Source organism: Neocloeon triangulifer, unplaced genomic scaffold (assembly GCF_031216515.1).
Source record: "Neocloeon triangulifer isolate White Clay Creek 2 clone unplaced genomic scaffold, ASM3121651v1 ptg000003l, whole genome shotgun sequence".
Classification (NCBI taxonomy): domain Eukaryota; kingdom Metazoa; phylum Arthropoda; class Insecta; order Ephemeroptera; family Baetidae; genus Neocloeon; species Neocloeon triangulifer.
In genome coordinates, this window is record NW_026775546.1 from 4,917,232 (window position 1) to 4,937,692 (window position 20,461).

Below are 20,461 nucleotides of genomic sequence, written 5' to 3' on the forward strand. Positions count from 1 at the left end.
TTCATTAAATATTGCTCTTTTTATTATTCTTTGTTTTAATAATCTACAATCAATTGTGGCTAATTTGTCTATATTTCATAAAATTTTAATACATTTGATCACATTTTATATATATCAAAATAAAAAAGGCACAACAATGTAGTTAATTTTGTAAATTCAAAGTTCCGCAAAAATGGAATTTTTTTAATTTAGATTTTTTTTAATGCCTAAAACATTAGTGGGCTGAATTTTTTTTTAATTAATCGACTCTCACATTTTCTATTGAGAAATTTTTAAGCACAACATTTATTATTTCTTTTTTCTTTTTATCACGATAATGTTTTGTTAATAGGAAAAAACTAGCAGTAATTTCTCGCAATATAAGTTACAGGAAATTAAATGCAAAGTGAAGTATTTCATTATGATTTAGCTGAAGAGGTCGTGGTTCAATATGGGAAATGATGTTGGTGAGTTCCTTTGGAAAATCACCTCCAAGCTCCCAATAAATCGCAGGTTCAGAATTTATGACTGCGACAATATTTCTCTCGGATTCAATCCGAACGGGATAATTTATGAAATGCAGATGCCCCTTGCCGCACTTGCATTGTGTCTTCCCGTCCAATTATTGGAAAATGTCCAAGGAAGGAATTTGCCATATAATAAAAACTCCCTTTCTTTTATGTCTCATGTGTGCGCGGCACCGCCCGTGAGATAAAAGCAGAAAACTTTGGCCGGCCATTCGCGATTTCTCATTTGCCCGAGTCATCTTCTCGATCACCGACGGCAAGGTCGTGCGGACAGTCGACCTTCGCCGGACCTTTTTATTGCATTTTCTCTTTCTCGGCCAGGCGCCCACTTAAAAGATGTGTATCGACGTGCTGATGAGTTATTATAGACATGGCACGAATTCTCGTTGCGCAACTTTTTCAACCGCCCACCGGACGACGAGGGAATTAAAAGAAAACATGCTGATGCGTGAGGTGGTTGTTTCGTTGCGAGATGATGAGATATTTTATTCAAAGGAGAGAGAGCGAAACACAATATATATTTTACTTTTGCTTATACTCGAGGCGATAAGTACCTAAGGATTTTATGAGTTATTCTCTTGGGAATTCACATTGACGTTTAATGATATGTGCTCCAGGTATAATAAAATGAAAGAACCGACGAGAAAAGCAATGTAAGAAATAAAATAAATTATTGCCAAGTATGAAGCAAAAGGTATATTGAAATTAAATAATAGATTGGAGAGAATACAATTACTAATATTTTTAATTTGGATTACAAAGGCGAATTTTATATTTAAATTTAAAGTGCAGCCGCGAAAAGTCAATATTTTTTCCTTTTTTAATTATTGATGACTGTTTTTGTCTTGTAAAGTATTAAAATATTAACAAACTAAATTTAAATTGTTAAAAATTACAAAAAAAATTGAGTGTTCACTTTTTTTAATTATTAAATATTAATTATTTGCCTAATTTTGCTTTGTTGAAAAGATCTTTAATGTAGATCTTATATGATAAAGTCTTTGAGTGACTTTTTAAAACGTTAAGAAAACGACATCTCGAAGGAATTGGGGACAGGAAAATTGGAAGCAGTGTAAATTTTTTTTATCTTTTAGTACAGAGGGACAAAATTTATCTTTAATACTGGGAGAGCAAAGTTAATTAAATTTATGCCCTTTTATTATTCTCGATAATTTTTATTAAATCGGTTTCTTTTTCAGATTATTCAGAAAAGTTTTTTTCTTTTAAGGAAAATAAAAGAACCCCTTTATAATTTCAATTCCAATATCACCTCTTTTGATAGGCGAAGTTTCACCCCAAAAATATTTAACGTGCTTTTTGGCAATGCTATTCACATCTTAAATCACCTAAAATGGGCATAGGTTTTTGGGGTAGGACGACCCTATTCTCCGCTCGCAGTGCCAAACCTAGTAATGTGCTTCCTGCTCTCGTATTAGACCAGGGTGGTGCGTTTATGGTAAAAGTTTGCTGGCTCACGAGTTCGAGTGATAAAATAATTTCGCTCGAAAACAACTGGTGGAGAGGAAACTCTTTCTTTCTTTCCTTCTTACTTGGCAGCAGCCGCTGCGAAAACATGGAATTTTCGCAGCCATACGGGAATTTAATTAACTCCATGTTATGGTTGAACTTTGCCGCCTGAGTGCAAATGGAACTTGCAGTAGAATTTTTATTTTTTTTAAATTATAAAAGAATCAAGCAGAATCTTGATATTATATCCAAAAGTTGTAGTTTTTTGCTTCTATAAGAATGGCTGTTCGCTTGATAGTTTTTTTAACGCCAGTTGTGCAAATTTCATGCAATTTTTGTTACTTACAGACCATGCCTATTTCCTTGCAAAATTTATGGCTGATCTTTTGATTTATGGCCCACTTTTGCTCCCTTGCATGTTCGGCTTGAATCGCCGATAAATTCAGCAAAACTGCGCCGTTACGCGGCAGATAAATGGCGAATTTTTAGCATTGTTCGAAATAGATGGGCTGAGGCGATAAAAATATATGAAAATGGCTCTCTATGCGTCACTGATGCTCTCACACGCTTTTTGTATTTTCCACTTGAAGAATAAACTGCCTAATGCAAAAAATGTTTGCTCGGCATAAACAGAAAGACGCGTGAACAGGATAATAAAAATTATTTGCATTTGAGCAGCACCAAGTTGATTTGCTTACTGCTTCAAGTGGAAGTGACTACATTTCTGTAAAGAATACGAGTGTACAAACAATTTGATTAAAAAAAAAGTTTTAAACCATCCAGGTCTAATTAAGATTTCAAAATTTTATTTAACTCTAAAAACTGATTTTTAAATAGTAAAGTAACGATTAAATAAAATTAATTATTTGAATATATGGACTTTAAATGTAATCTAATTATGTTATAAATAATACGAAAAACATGTAATTTTGACGAATATTTCTTCCGAAAAAAAGATATATTATATTTAATTTATTAACTCTCGTCCTAAATGATCTTAAACTTCTGACACATATTTAAAAAAATGGAATTGCAAAACTTAATGATTTCAACAATAATATAATTAAATATTAATCCATTCACCAGGAACCGCTCTTCCAATTGCAGTATAAATTTTAAAATTTTATTTTGCATAATAAACATAATTTTTTTTTTCAAAGTAAGTTTAGCCTTCAAAATATAAAAAAATTAATTAAAAGCCTACAGTATTTTAAATTGAAATTAATTATTTTATATTAAATATGTTAAAGAGCTAAATTATTTTGTAAAATAATATTCTAGTCAACTAATTATAATTCCCTAAAACAGTATTTAAAAATTCTTGCATAAAAGTTTCTAGCTCTGTATAATTTTGTCTTTCGTCACGTTTTGCGACTCATTTATTCATTACCAGAAACCATTAGCACTCCCTTTAAGGAACGCCACGAGGAAAAAGGTAATTCTTAATATTAAATTTAACCCATCTCTCACCAGAGAAATCCCAGCAAACTGCTAATTTATGTCACGCGACCGGTAAGTAACGCACCCAACGCGTTCACCTTGGCAGCGGTTGCAGAATTTCGCGGAACTCATCCTCGAAATGCGGGAAAAGTTGGTGCGTCACAACTGCTCTTTGTAGAGGTTGGGTTATGATGCGTTTTTGAGAAACCGATCGGAAACAATGAATGATTGTAGAAATATGCATTTGTTCGCTAATGGGTAAAACCGTGTGGTAAAACTAAGCAGCGTTCATATGACGCGCGTGCTTCTGCTTAAAACCGTCCGCTCCATCAGCGAGGTCGCAAATGAGGCAGATAAAAAAAACATCGAAAGAAAAAAAAAACGCCGCCGTTGCGGTTGCTTGTCTTGTAATTATTTTGATGCTCCTCGTTAAGATTTACAACAAATTGTTTCTACTTGTTATTGAGCAAAGTAATTTTCCTTGAGGCTAATAATTCATTTGTACTTCGTTGCAAAGTTTACAAAGAAATAACACGGAAGAATTTCTTTTGAAAAGTCTCGCATACAAAATGATTGCGCTTTGTAGCTTTTTTTAATTATTCATAGTTTGTTATTTTCATAATTATAATTTTTAATAATTTAATATATAATTACATCTTCAGATCTTGCAAAATAATTAGATTGTAGAATTTTTTCCTAGACCAATTCAATTAATGTTTTAAAATTTGCAGCATAAATCAATATTATAAAGTAGAATTTTTGTATTGTTTTATCTTTTGACACCTTCCAATGATTTTATTTAATTTTTTTATTAATTACATAATTAAAAATCAATTAAATGTATGTATCAAATTGATTAATAAAATTTAAATCCACAATTTTAAAAAAATTTAAAGCTCATGAAATAACAATTGAAATTTCTTGAAAATTAGTAATTATTCTAATGCTCAATCAACAATATCACTTAAAAATTTCCAATGCCAAATTTCAAAATTATAAAACAACATTACCTGCATATATGTTAGACGAATGGATTGGCTTGAGTTTTTTTCGTCACATTTAAGCATCTCGATTTGTCCCATGATAATTTGATTATAAAAAAAAATAACAGCTCGACGCATTTTCAGACTGATGTTCCTCATGTAAAAAGCGACAGCCCTGTTTTTTATGCTCAAAGACGCTATTTGTTATTTTTCTCTGCATTTCATCACGGCGCTCTCTTGTAAAACATTCCAGGCCGTTTTGACGTTTGTTTTCAAACACGATGCGCCGTTCGGAGATGATCGATTGCCCTGGTGCACTCCTTTGCATGCACACACACATGCATATATTATTTTCTCTCTCTCTCGCCCGCGCTTTCGTATGGAACACGGTGCCAAGTGCAATTAACATCTGGAGGCGGGCGTGCTCTTTCTCATACAAATATAATAATACAATGTGTCAACTGCAGAGCGACTTTAATGCGTCCCTTAATGGAGTCTTTGTGTCTGGCAAAACACGCCGCTCTTTAATTTTATTAATTTGATGTCGTTTATTTCCAGACTATTGTGCGTTGACAAGAGATATTTGCAGCAAATGTTATACTTTTTATGGGTTCTCGTCAGTTCTCGTGAGGGTCTTATTTCATAAGTGTTTTGGATCTTTTATTTTTATTTCATAATCAGTAAGAATTTAAGGAGAGGCTTTTGCTAAAAAAATGAATGTACAATTAATTTTGATGGTAATTTTTCTCCACTTTCGAATTTGTTTGTAAATATCAGTTCTAAGGAGATGTAGATAAAAAAAAAGTGAAATCATTGGAAGAACTAAATTTTTTAAATTTAACATTGTTTCTTACGGGATTTTTCTAAAATTGGCCCGAACAAAATTTATAAAAATTTCACCAAATCACGTTCATATCATCCCAATCAAGATGGCAAAATAACAACAATAAAAAATAAAATATCTACATTGATATAATGGGAAATGGCTCAGAAAATTTAATTCAGTATAGAGATGCTCCTCATTAATCAGCAGCGCAATCAAAATCAGTTTGGAAACTTTGACAAATTATTAAAATCTGTTGTGAAATCTCAGGGAATCTCAAAAATTTTAAATAAACACAAATATAAATTTGGCGAATATTATAAATGAATCCATTTTTTATGAACTGAAATGGTTTAGAACTTGATCAAATTTCAAATTATATCCAAATAATATGCCCAATATATAAACCAATTCAATGAAGTGAAAATTGAATATATATTATATTCCTTTTTTACTTCATTTATAAAAATGAAGTTTGCATTTGCCCCTAAAATTCATCTGAGGAACCCTCACGATCCATTAAATGCCTCCCTCTTATCGACCGAAACACGTGTGACTCGCAAATCACGTCTCTAAAATCCCCAAAAGCGTCCGTCTCCTCGATGAAGCGGTGGGATAATTGCTCTTGACTGTTGAACCCTGCGGCCGGCGACCGAGGAAGATGTGTTTTTCTGGAGCCGCGCCAAGCCACTGCCGAAGGCGCTCCAGATTTCGCAGCCAGCAAACTCCGATAGGACTCTGTGTGCGCACACACAGCCTTAGCAGAAATAATTCGCCTGTTTGCGGCACCCCATTGTTGCTATTTTCGATTCCGTGGCCTTGTTGTTGCGCGATATTAAATATACACAGCACCGGTGTTTGGCTCGCTCGAAAGTGAATCGAAAATTATTTTGGCTCTTAATGTGTCGGCAGCGGCCAAGTGGACCGTCTCGAAATCTTTATAGAACGACATAAATTTTGTCACTTTACAGTTTTTATAAGCAATTTTTCTTTTGCTTTCTTTGTCTGAGCTGCTTTTTTTCAAAGCCCTCGTCGCGGTATAGAAAAAAATGTGCCTGGTAATGAAGGGGAGTGGTCGTATGTTAAAAAGGTCGTTTAACTCTGCGCGCAGGAATTCTTACTCCCGTCGTATATTGGACGAGACAGGAGAAGCTAGAGAGCCACTCTTAATTAGTTTCATTTTAAAACTATACTGTAAAATGGGCACGAGATCGACATGCATATGACTAAATTTTATACTTTGCGTGTTTCATTTGGCTTCACTCAGCTAATTATTTTTTAGTACACCAGCTGAGATGCCTTGCGGGGAGTAAATTGAGACTTCGCCACTGATAGACCTGTTTAGTTTTTGCTTCATATTAGCAAAACTTCTGTATTGTTTTACTTGAGGGTATGTTTAAAGTTTTTGTTGGATAGTTGAAATTAATATTTTTTAAGAACTTCATTTGGTGATAATTTGCATTAATTAAAGTGATGCTCTATATAGTCTGCTGATATCAGAATGCTTTCAATTCATTTAGCGTGTCAATGAAAACGTTAATATAGATACATTTTTTATATAAAACATGATAATTTTCAAAAATGCAATAGATTTCGGCTTTCTGAAATAATTGATGTTCTTCCAAAACCATAAATTCAAACCAGAATCAAACTAGAAAACATCAAATAGATTATTAAAAAATAATAAAAATAGTAAATTTAATAATAATCTAAATAAAAATATCTTATATAATATTGTTATAATTTATGTGATAATATTTAATTATAAATATTATTTAATTACTTTCTTCTTTTCTTATCAGTGCTTCATTAGGCAATATTAATTTATATTATAAATCGTCTTTTCCAGTAAATATTTTTACTCCGATTAACTTTCTATGCATACCAATAGAATCATAACATTTACTGTGCATCTTAGATTATTTCCTTGCAAAAATATAAACTTATTTCTAGATTGAAAAGGACGTGATTATTTTACAATACTTATGGTGTGCCTGTAATTTTCCATAATAATGTAACATGATATATAAAGAAATGAAATTCTAACGTTTCAATGCATTTTGACTAGTTACCAAAAAATCAGCTTCTTATATTTGATATGGATATTTCAATCTATTCTAGTTATTTTTGAATAAAATTTGGAAGAATTCATTTATAAATGCATTTTGCAAAGCCACCATATAAGTGAGTTGAAAAGAGAGGATAAAATTTCCTCAATCTCTCGTAATTTATTTTTATTTCCAACTCGCACGAACTGCCACAAAAACTGGTCCCATTAATTTGAACATTAAATGCAATATAATATTGCATGGAGTCGGAATAAAAGTCAATCGAGCTCATTACGCGAGTCATCGCAGATCCACGGACCGACAGGTGCAGGCCGCGGTGCGTGTGTATGTTTGCGGGACGTTGGTGGCGCTGGCTGGTGTCGCGCGCGCAGCCGACCTGCCCGCCGGCCGGCGAGGCCGGCACTCAGTCTCGACTCGGCCGTCGTTGGCGGCTGCTCGACCCGCTGAAAGATGCAGATGATGCGCCCAGTCAGTTGTCCGCGCTAGACCTGCAGCATCCGTAACAGTCGCAAGACGGCCGGCAAGATGATTTCGGCTCTGGCCGCCGAGAACAACACGACGGCCGCCTACTACGGCTTCAACCTGACGGCCGACTCGGTGGCCGGGGGGCCAGTCTTCCCCAGCTACATCCGCACCACTTCCATGATCTTCTGCATCGTGATCCTCGGCATTGGCGTCGTCGGCAACGTCATGGTGCCCATCGTCATCCTCAAGAGCAAGGACATGCGCAACTCCACCAACATCTTCCTCATGAACCTGAGTGTCGCCGACCTGATGGTCCTGCTCGTCTGCACACCCACCGTGCTCGTTGAGGTCAACTCGCCCCCTGAGGTCTGGGTCCTTGGAGAGGAGATGTGTGAGTACAAAGCTTGAGTGCCCTCGCCGCGGGGTGCCGGATTTTTCTTTTCTATTGTCCATTTGGCGAACCTCTAATTACCCAAAGTGCAGAAACAATCTTCTTCTGAAACTAGCTTCAGCAATGAATTCGAGTTGTTGCGAATAATTACCTTTCCAAAACATGAACAGTATTTTCAGAGAATTTGATTTTAGATTATCAGGTTAATTGCAAAATACAAAAGTTTAAATTAAAATTATAAGTTTTTTCACTCACCTGCGAACAGTTTTAAGTTAAAAGCTTGAGATTTTGATCAAAATTAAGAAACCCATCTTAAATAAAATGTTTGATTTTATCTGGTCAACAAAAAGTTGAAAATAGTATGCATTATAATTAAGGTAATTAAGGTGGTATATAATTTTAAAATCAGGTTTTTTCTAAAAAACAGATAAATCGATTTTTTTTTTAATTTTGATAATCTTCAAAATTTCTTTACATCTTGGGTAGAAATAAACTTGAATTATTAAAAAACTTTAATTTTCAGTGGGTTTGCATGAAATACAACAAAATCATAATTACGATATATATATATCTCCAGATTTATTTATTTTCCATTTTTTCATCTATCAAAGTCAGTATTTTTTAAACCCTTTGATATTTCCATAAACAAATTCTCCTGGGATCAGAAAGAATCTTCTCTTCTTTGTAGAACAAAAGAACCGAACGTCTGACAGAAAACTTTGATAGTACGTTTTCCTTTCTGTACACATTCTACATGAGCTCCTGCTCTGAATTCTGACCCTCCACGTCGGCGGAAAAAGCGCAAGGAAGCGACCGCGCTCGCTTTTGTTCGTATCGCGCCTCGTCCGCGATACCCCGCCACGCAGCTTTCTGAACAATTTACGTGAAAAGTAGCGTGCGAGGAAGGTATAATTTTTTAATCGCAACCATGACTTAAGTGCAAGCATGCTTATGACAGAGACAAATGATGCGGCGCAGTCTTAATTGTTAATAATGTCCGTCTGGGCCGAGAGTGTGGGCGGTGGATTTTCCGGAAACTGCAACGCAGGGTTAACACACGGCTTTATAATTTTTCAAATTTTCCTCCCTTGATATTTTTTAATGTCTCAATTTTCGCAACTTTCAACTTTTGTCATCATTTATGACTGTCGGTGGAGGAAAATGAGAAATGAGTCATTTAGGAATATAAGTTTTTCCGCTCGGCAGGCAGCCAAGGAAGTGTTGAAGGCTGCAGTGACGGTGTGTCTGATTAAGGTTGTGAACTTTCCTCTACTATCAGCTGAATGGAAAAATACTTGCAATTTGCGTGTTTTCAGCATAATTAAAAGTAAAAATTCATTAAAAGTAGATTTAATTGCTTTTTATGCAGACGAACTAGACAAGTAACGGAATTATGGAGAAAATGGAGATAAATCAATAATAATTCGTCTGATTTTGATTTCATTGATAACAATTCAAATATTTTGGAAATGCATCTCAAAACACAAAATTTGAAATAAAGTTTTTGGATCAATAACTCATTGATCAATTAAGAATTCCAAATTTTATTATGAACGGTTATTACTTGTTTATGATTTTAAGTAGATTTTTTTTTTTAAATTCCAGTTTTCAAATTAAACAATGAAGATTCTGGAATTAAACCATACAGTTTATAAAATTTCAAAATTTTAAGACAATGTGAAGGAATATCTTGGCTTAGTTTTATAGTAAAATATTTTCACAATTTCAAAGGATTGAATGATTTAATAAATTCTTAAAGTTTACTGTAACCAGAAAATACGCATATTTTTTTGTAAGTACAACGTAGTAACGGCCTCTTTTTATATTTTATAACTCATTTTTATATCATTATTATTGTTGTTGTTTATTTTTCCACATTGTTACAAATACATTGTGTACATTCAATTTTTGAAAAACAAACAAATTAGTTATTTGTTATAAAAAGAGATTTTTAAACGTTTTAACTTACAGTTACGTTTTTGGCAATTTGTTATCTTTATGTGAGAAATCTCTTTGCAAATGAAAATGCTGCAGCGTAATATCTCAGTTGTGCAAGCTGCAGTGAGTCGGAAACAGTGACAAAAACGATCCACTTTATACTCTCTATTTCCATTTTATTAATGCAATCTTCTACGTCTGAAGTGAGTGTGTGGTAGGCAAATAAGATAAAATTCAATTAAATCGGACTATTAAAGTGCAGCGGCAATCACATCTCATGCTGTCACTGCCGAGACGCCGAATAAATCCCCACTTCCACTTGCCATATAGGCTTATGGGCTGGCAACATATTAATGCATAACACGCTGGAGAGTGTGTATAAAATAAAACCTGCGTATGCACATAATGGCGCAATAAATTGAACCGGGGCTTCTTCTCTCTTCTCGCCGCGCCAATGGAGGAGTGGTGCCCCCGTGCACCATATTTGGCCTCTGTCACGGGCCTCTGCGTGTAGTATTTGTATGTTATTTTTTTTTCATTCTCCAACGGTGGGTCCCTCGTCCATCTCCGTTAAATTCATTGTGCTCTCTCCGAAACGACGTGTCAAAACTCGCGACGCTTATCGCCCTTTATTTATATTTATTCGCTCATTGTTCTGTCTCGGTCCAGCTGACTCATTATTTCATTTCGCGCGCGCTGCGTGATTAATTGCGAGCCGCTCTCTCATAACCGAGTGTGCCGATTCAATTAGATAACTAATTGATGCTATCTCGCCTAAGTATGAGGTGCAAAATTTTCGGCTCTTTAATAATTGAATAGTTGATGGGGTTTGCACACCGCATCACAAAGGAGACATTGCTTGAATCGATCAAACTTGCTGATATTAAATTGATTAATTGAAAACAAAATATAAATTCCTGGAACTCTGTTCATTATACAACGTAAAAATTTATAATTAATTTAGTACCAAAAATAATTACTTCAGCATGAGGCTCGATTCATTTTAAATATAAAGTAAAAAAATATTAAATATTGCTTAAAAAAATTACTCTTTTAAACCTGCTAAAAATACAAATTAAATGCAAATTACTAATTTTTCTAAAAGTATAAATTTGTTCCCCAATGCAAATTATTAAAATTTCATGGAAATCTTGCGGTTATAATAAAAATTTCACGACCGAAATTTTGAGGCCCGCATTTTTCGTTGCTTTCCTTTGCTAGCTGCGGCTTTTTATATGAAGCTGCACATAAATTACTGGAGCGATAACGCCTTTAATTGCTGCCGTGCCACCATCAAGTGCAAAAGATAAACGCAATCCACTTTACAGCTTTTGAGAAACGACTACGCACCGCCGCCCTTTTGTCACTGAAATAACCAAAAGCTAGCGAATGGCATAAAAGTTTTGAAAAATCCTAGGGTTGTCGGCGTTTTACCTCAAAAGAAAATGCATGACGTAGACACTTTGATAAAAAAAAAACTTAATTTTTATGCCGCCTCTCACGTGCGTGTGAAAAAGGAGGTCAGCAGCACCAATTAAAAGATAAATGACAAGTGACACGAATTATTATTATTTTTAAATTGAAAGGTTTGCGGTTAATTGGGTGGTGTTGAATTGTAAAAAATTATTCCTTAATTTTTAAATTCTATCGTGCATTTGTGGCATATATTTGTCGATGGGAGTTTTACTTAGTTTGAAGATAAATGGCACAAACATGCAAAAAGTTGTTGACTTTTTCTAAACAAAAAACATTTAAATTTTTTTTTCTTAATATATTTTCCTCTCTTAGATTAATGAGATGGTTGTTTTCAAATTAACTATACGCATTGGCGCTTCTCTCATTTGTTTTTCCTCTTCTCAGAAGCAAACTCGTAGAGTCACTTCACGAATATGGCGACAACACTGCTGCGTTTTCTTGCAACTAATTGGACAGATATTGTCCTCCTCCGTCTTGTTAGGCGACCAAAACAAATAAACCCGACGTGCGTATTTTACCGCGAAATAATTAGTCTTAGCAATGCAAAGGAAGTTTCCAGCCACAAGCGAGAAATGACTCGGCAACAATCCGCTCTGATGTGTTGGAATCGTTTTATGGTCGGCAGAAATCTCTGTGGGTTTTGGTTTTGGAATCCCGGCCGGCGCCGCCCGCCCATTCACAACTCGCAGCAGAATGTATAAATAATAAAACAGGAGAGGGACGTGATATTGCGCCGTGATTTGTGTCGATAATAAATGCAAGCAGCTGCATGTGCATTCAACCATCGCGTCGAACCAAAAATGGACAGGAGAGGCACTGCAGTGATAACCAATTAAGAAGATTTTCATTCAATTAAATGATTGAATGATGATATATGAATTATTTGAAAAATCATCTCAACTTAAACAAATTTTCAAATACTATGAAAATTTTAAGCTTCTATGAGAATTTAATTTTCATAAAAAAAAAAACGGAACAAAATCAATTGTGATTTTGAATTTTTTCTATTCTTTGAAAATATTTGCCTTAGAAACATTGTACACTAATTTGCATGGGAGTCATGAGACAAGCTCGCAATCTCATTGATTTTTCAATTTTCACCAAAACTTTTCCATTTATAAGTGTTTGAATTACAACTTTTTTTCTGAAAGGTTTGTAAATGTGGATGGACATTTTGCAACGTTCTACTTAATTCCTTTTGCAAGAGTCTGTCTTTGATGGCAGGTGCGGTTTTTAATTTAAAATTACTTGAAATGAAAGAAGATAAGATAAAGTGCCCTGCTTCATTAATTTTATTAAATTGTTCCAAAGATTCAACAACTATGTTGTCTCATTTTCTGTAAAATTAAAATTTTTTGTAAGAAACTTCTAAAAAAAGTTAAAATAAACCCATTTTTAACCCAACGCTGAGTCTATTTTAAACCCTTAAGTGGTTTGAAAGCTACCAGAAGATGTTCAGCACTATCAGCCCTTAAAAAAGGAATTTTTAATGACTCGTACATTTTAACGAAAATATTTTTTAGACTAAAGCTTTTGTAATTCAAAATTTGAATCCTCAAAAGTTTTCACTTTCTTTAATTATAATTTGCGATGCATTGATAATTTAAATAAATGTAGAAATTCATAAATTTTTATTTCTCACATCAAAAAATACATTTATTTACTTCACTGTACAGTTTAAAACAAATAATGTTTCACTTTATAAAACTGAGCTTTGTCTGCTCTTCTCAACTAATTTATGCGTTGCTTCGGCCATAATTTGAATAAAAACGTCGTGTCGTTCTCTCCGTTGTTTGTTGTGAACTACTGCCCTTGCGCTCCTGTGCGCGTTTACGTTCGGCGTACGTTTTGCGTACTCACGCGTTGTAATGTTGCACAACCGCCTCATTTGTAATTCAGCTCCTTATTTTGCCGCGGATGATCTCATAAAGGCATCGCGCGCGTCTTCAAAGCGACTCGACCGCCGGGACGTGAACAATTTTCCTAGCGTCTTTTTCTCACATTTGGGCGCCGTCTCACGATCTGAACGAGCAAGATTAAACGTTGTATACCAAATTCAGAGCCCATAAAGTGCGGTTTGCGGCGAATCGTCGTCATTATACGGCGCGCAAATTGAATTTCCATGCATGCAGGCGGGTAATATTCGGAAATTACAAATTTAAATAATAGCTCCACACTCCTCGACGTAATGTGGCCAATTAGTCCTTTGGAAATCGCGAATCGTGAGCTCAGATTTAGCACCAAACGCACAAGCGTATAATAAAAAAATAATTCCTAACTTTTGAAGGCCGAAAAGAGAATCATAATTCATAATTTCCTTTTTCACGATTTTTTTTCAATTAAATTTATGCAAAGAAATATGCTGATGGTGCTTGATGCCTCACACTGAGAATGTGTGTTCATTTTATATAAAAAAAATTATGTGCTGCCAAAAAACATTAGAAATTTTAAGTTTTCAAAGGAAACTAGCACAAACTATTTAAAATTGTGTTCAATTAAGATTAAAATTATAATATTGAAAAATTATTAAATCATCTTTTAACGTTTAGCAATGTTAAAAACAAATTTTGATAAACATAATACATACTTGAACAATAAAATAATTTTATCATTATTATTACTTTTAAAGGGTTTAAGATAACACTCTTGAAGCATCTAATTTTCATGCCCTAAAAAAATTTTAATATTTTTTTCAAATATTTCGTTTTAAATTTTGTAGAAAATTTAGTCAGAGAGTCTTTTTAAATGCATTCTGGATGTTTACTTTAGTAATGGTCCGCGCCACTGAGTTGGCCACCAGTGTGTTTATTTTGAACACACATTTCAAGAGCCTCTTCCGAAACTTATATATCATCCATCTGCGGTGGGGCACCTTATTACACAAGCATCATATCATCGTAATTAATTACTTTTTACCGCTCCTCTTTTTAATTTAAATTATTATTTTGTTGCCGTCGAGGGCCACCGCGAGAGGCGTCAACGTTGACGGAGATTTTCTTTTCAATGCAGATGAGATGATCTCTGTGTTTTTTCCCTGTATCTTGTGAGTGACGCTTGTTACGCTAATTCAGCTCACGTTGGCCAACCGCTTCCATTTAATTTACCATTTACATTCTGAATAATAATAACTGCGGATTTGCATCTCTGCATTGGCCAGAGCAGAGACAAAGTTAATTTTATTTGCTCCTGTTTGGCATGTTTATGCAAAATTTAATCAACTGGCTTGTGAATATTTTGCCGATTCATTTGGTCATATTGAAATTTATTATTATGAGCTCTTGGAGAACAGGGCAATTTTCTGCCTCAATATAATATCGAAGGTAAAGTTGTCCATTTGGTGTTTAAGTGGCGGAACGTGAGAGCCGAGAATATCCTTCGGTTTACATCTTGCAAAGTTGTTGATTCTCTTTAACAAATTGAACTTCTGCGGGGAGAGAAATGGTAACTTCGAATAATGAATATAAATTATTGTGACACAATTAAATGTGGCAAATATTGTTTGTATATAAACAACTTTTAAACTTTAAAATTGTAACTTATTATGTTTATAAATTTCCTTTATAATAAGATTTTTTTTTTAAATCTGAAATACAAATTTTTTTATTGCTTGAAGAGTTTTATGTCATTCAGTTTTTTTATTATTGGTAAAGAAATTCAGAAGTTCAAAAATTAATTTTTATTTGAACAAATTATTACATTCTTCAAATAATGTGAGAACCAATTTTTCATAAATCATAAAACGTATTTAATTGTGCAAAGTCAATTCAAGGTTTATCCAAAGGGTTATTTTAAGGTAATGCCAATTTTTTGATATCCCTTAATATTGTTAAATAGGTCTGATGAAAAATGCAGTGTAATGTTTTGAAAACATTATGAAACCATTAGTTCCGAAAGCTTTTCTGCATTATGATATGAATAATCATGTTCTGCCTTTTCACAAATTCGGCACGTGCAAATTTGCTTGGCTCGTCGCCCACCTAGCACGTACTGAAATTAATTTGACTAAACGTCGACGGTGCGCGAACAGCACAGAATGCAAATAAACGCCGAGACGACGCACACACGGAAGCAGTGCGAATCGGGGATGGGCCTGCGAGCGTAAATTAGGGAGGAATTGAGATTACGACGTCGTCGGTCGACATGCGCTCAGTGTCTCGGGTCGTTCAGCTCAAAGTTATTGTTATTGCACCGGGCCAGACACGAGCCCGACAGCTTTGCATACGCACCCAGGGGCAGTGGGAAATCAGAATTTTTTAGCCAGAAATTTTCAGAATATTTAGAATGACTTTTTGTTTTTTATTATGTCTCTATAAATGCCGCACCAAAAATTAAATAAATTGTAATTATGAACAAATAATGAAAAATCATTTACAAATATTGCATTTTTTATTTAGAAATTATTGTTTATTTGTCGAATTGTTTCACATTGTTTGTAATCAATTTTTGAAAACATTTTTTTCGGGAAAAAAGTATTTTTGAACAAAACGGCATCACTAGCAAGAATTTTGCTAAAACTATTATTAAGACCTCTATGGATTAGAATTCAAATTGAATAACATGATCTTGCTTTTTTGATATAATATTTAGAAATTTTACTACTTAATAGTTAAATCTGCGTGTAAGATTCCATTGTAATTATGGTTTAAATTGTAAAATAAATCAAATAAAATATTATTCATAAAAAAACAGATACAAATAAAGAAAATATCTAATTGAAATTTTATTTCTTTTACATATTTTCTACTTTGAGCATTTATTCACTTCCCTGCTGTGGAAGCCGCATCTTACTTTGAGCATAATAAATGTCCAAGCGATCAACAATGATGAAAGTTCTTCGCGTTCCTCCAGATGATATTAACATGCTGCCCAACATAATTATTCAAATTTAGCCTCACTACTCGCGTGCTTATCAAGAGAGGCAGACTGCTTTCTTCTCGGAACGACGCCGGGCGCCCACAAGGTTGATGGAAAAAAATGGCAAAGGCAAACAGGATTTAAAGTGTGTGCAAATTGACGTTATAGGGCCTCATAGGCTGGATTGTTTTCATACTCTAATTGAACGTCCAATATAAGTCTTAATGAATGAGACCACGTATTTATTGCCTCAATAAAGTTTTACTAGAATTAATAGTAAGTGAAAAGAATTACATTTGAAGCAATGAGGAAAAATAAAAGGAAAAAATCATGCATATTTTCAAGGATTTAAAAATATTTAAACATGAGTTTGACGAATGCAAATAAAAAATAAATATTAAATTATGCTTTAATGTTGAATCAGATTTTGATAAAATTTGAAAGTAAATCTTATCAACAAAATATATAATTTAATAAAGCATTAAAAAGATCTCTAATGCTATGCAAAAGTTTCTGACAATTATCTTAGAATAAAAATACTGCTGTCAAAGCCTTAGTTAACAAAATCTTTATGTTCTAATCCGTGATCTCATTGTCTGATCTTTTTGGCGTCCGAAACTTTTCCGTCTCGATTCGGCGGGATCCACGCGGCTGAAAGCACAAAGCTTTTAAGCCGGTCGTCGGCTTCTCTTGCTTGCACTTTGGCAAGGCCGCAATAATTGAATCCGCCTCGAACGCTGGCCAAGCCGTAAATCACGCAGAAATTAAGCCCACGATGCTACTCATCTCTTACATTCTGCACATCACCCTGCTGCTATTATTATTTCACTCTCGCTAGTCCGCTCTCTCGCGGAAAAAGAAAGAGAATATAGTGAATCTCGTTGCTCTCTCTCTCTGACGTCACAATCCGGCCCATTAAACTCACGCACTTTTGGCCCCACCGGTCGCCGCCAAATAAGATCGTCTTCAAGAAAATGATTTATTCCGAGGCAGTCTTTTTTTAATTTTCCGCGCGCCAAAGATTTATCGTCGACGTTTATTGTCCGAAAAACGCCGCTTTTCGCAAATCTGAAGTTAAACCGGTAGTCGCAGTTGCAGCTGAAAATGATTTATAATGGTTCTCTTTTGCGGTGTTGAATTGCGAAGAGAGCATCGTAAATTTTCAAGTTTTTCGTGTATGTCCAGTTGAGACTCAATTGATGACAGATTTGAACCACGATTTGTAGCGAGTACCAAAAATACGAGGTGAAATAAATAATAATAAATGTATATAACAGTGTAAAAAGAATGATATATTTTCTGCAAGTACTCGATTTAAAAGGAAGAAAAATGTGTAAAACCTTTCGAGTTATAGGGATGTAGTCTTTGATGATGATACATTTTTTAAATATCTGTCAATATTGCAATGAAAACTAAAGATTAAAATTGTAAAAATATATACACATAAAACTTAAACCAAACTTAGAAAAGAACTTCTAATGTAAAAAAAATCTTAAAAATAGCAACTTTTATATCGAATTGTAGAAATTAATTTTCATTTTATTGATTTTTAAAATTATAAAATAAATACTTTGTAAAATAATTCGTTTGAAACTAAAGAATGTTTGAATCAGACATAATTCCATTATGGTCAAACTAGAATTTCTAAATATTTTATAATTAAATAAATGAAACGTTTTGGAATTAATTTTCCAAACTACTTCACAATCAGATCGATCAATGATCAATTCATATCCGTCAGAGTTTGATGAACTACTCGTCCGGTTAAAAATCGAGCAAACAACTCTTTGAACAGCGAGGAGAGCCTCATTCGGAGCTCGATTCCGCGAACACGCGAAAGAAGGCGGCCGAGTTCTTTTTCCGGCCAGATTGGACCGATGATGGAGCACGCAAATAGGCAAACACAATCAATCCGAAAATCAGCAGGTCGTGCGAGCGTTTATTTACAGTTCAATTGACGCGGCCTGCAAAAACTCGTTCCTGGCTGGTCTGCTGCTCGAATTGATTGATGTCACCTGTCGCAGCGACTTGGGCCCGTCATCAATATAAAGGGCAGCACGCAGACGGGATAATTCGAGAAATCCTCCTTTATGGTGCAATTAAATTAATGAGCTGCTCGCATGTCTCGGCAGCAAGACGGACGATCAACGGACGGTAGCTTGAAATTTTCCGCCCGCCGCCGCCGCATTCCGCGAGCTTGCATAACAAGCAAAGGAAAGTTCGCAGTTGGATAGCGTTTTATTGGAGGAACACGACTTTCCGATTGATAATTATCACAAAATCCTCGCTAAACAAGCAGAGTGTTGTAAGCATAAGCTCCGTTTTATAACGTCGTACGTCGCTTTAATAGTTTATTTTCTCTGAAAAAAGCAAATAGCCTTTTTTACTGCACACTAACTGGCTTGAGCTCGATCGTCACTTTAGATTTAGTGCTGAATTTAGTTCCGCCATAAAGTTCAAATGTATCAAAAGAGGAAAATATAAATGAAATAATGTCTTACAAATTAAAATTTAGAAATGCAAGAATAATTTTGAAGTGATAACTACCTCATCTTAGTACTTATTCATGGCGCCCAATCTTTGATTATTGTTTGTTAATTTTTATACTCCAAATAATTGCTAAAAAAAAAAGCCTAAAGAGTTCTCATTGAGAATGGGGAAGCATAATCATGATTTTTTTTTCTTCCAATATAGCAACAATATCGATGACAAATAATTTGATTCCTTATTAAAATAACTTAATCATAGGGTTGCTTTGGTAGTAAAATAATAAATCGAAAATCAAATAACGTTTTTTTTGTACAAATTATAAATTGGTAACTTTTATAACAATGTTAACATAATTATTAGTTATTATTGATATATGCATCGTGTAGAAAAATAATTTCGAACAAGCGTCATAATATATTTGGAATCGCTTTTTTTAAACTTTTTAAAGACTACACAAGTTTCAAGCTTTAAAATATGAATTTAAATAAATAATGATTTTCTTTCAGTTTATAATTCGCATTTCTTTAGTTGTGGTTTTGCTTGGATAAATCCGCACCTTCTGAAAATATTTATATAGCTTTTGCTCTATTAAATGAGATTACGCAGAGGGCACGCAGATTAATCAAGTGAAGATTAAGGCTCGGGGCGCAGGTTTATTTGGGCGATAATCTAAAAATATCCCCTCTCTCTCCTATTCAAAGTGAGAGAGAGCATTAGCCCCCGAAATATACACTCGGTGGCAGAGAGAGACGGACAGTACAGTCATGTATAGTCAGTTAGAGCAGTGATTTTAGACCCATCTTTTTTTATACATCTTGAACTTGACATGTGCTGTTGGCATGTGTAAAAGAAAGAATAAAGACAGGGGATCCCCAAACAGTCGCACCGTTGAATGGAGGGTATTTTCGTTTGTGGACGCTCAAGGCGCATTGAAGAAAAATGTAACATTAAGGAGCCTTGGACGACATTCCAGGTAGTGGTTTTGTCAAAAGAAACATCCCGCGAATTTTAATTGAAGGTAATAAACGGCAAATTCGTTTCTGTTGAAAAAATTGAATAATGGAAACAATTAGTAATTTTAACGTCATAGAAAACTCGCTAATAGAGGAGGTTTACTTTTGAGAGTGCCTTATTTTTTTAATATTATTCCACGAAAAGCTGCAAACGTCTTTCTGTGGTAGAAATTCTTACATCATTTTTATCCATCTATAATGGAAATTCGAAATTTGAGCCCTGAAATAGAAAATAAAAATATAAGTTCGTCCATATTGAGTGCAGGAGACGAAATTAGATCGCGATGAAAATAGCAAAAAATCGTGCAAATTCGATATGTGCATGCCATTAATGGCTTTTTACGTTTTTTATTCGGTAACGCGAGACGCGAATTTTCTTGAAGTGGGGCATCGAGTGGGCAAATTGCTGGATATAACTTTCGAGCTCATTTGGCGCGGCAAGGTGATAAAGGGCCGCAAACAAAAGACGCGCGCGCTCGTTTGCAGTCTCGTTTTTAATGTCTTTCCCGGCGCAATTTGCGCGATACTTTACACCGGCACCTTTGC

General features: G+C 34.5%; 1 protein-coding gene across 2 annotated transcripts in view; it reads left to right on the forward strand.

The window, feature by feature from the left end:
* Window positions 1-7,707: 7,707 nt before the first annotated feature.
* LOC132192547 (thyrotropin-releasing hormone receptor-like) overlaps window positions 7,708-20,461 on the forward strand; it is an 80,077-nt gene continuing 67,323 nt past the window's right edge. For both annotated transcript variants that reach the window (XM_059612548.1, XM_059612547.1), the window contains exon 1: window positions 7,708-8,144. In XM_059612548.1, the coding sequence (XP_059468531.1) occupies window positions 7,814-8,144 (331 nt within the window). In that variant the 5' untranslated portion in view covers window positions 7,708-7,813. The remainder of the gene's footprint in view (window positions 8,145-20,461) is intronic.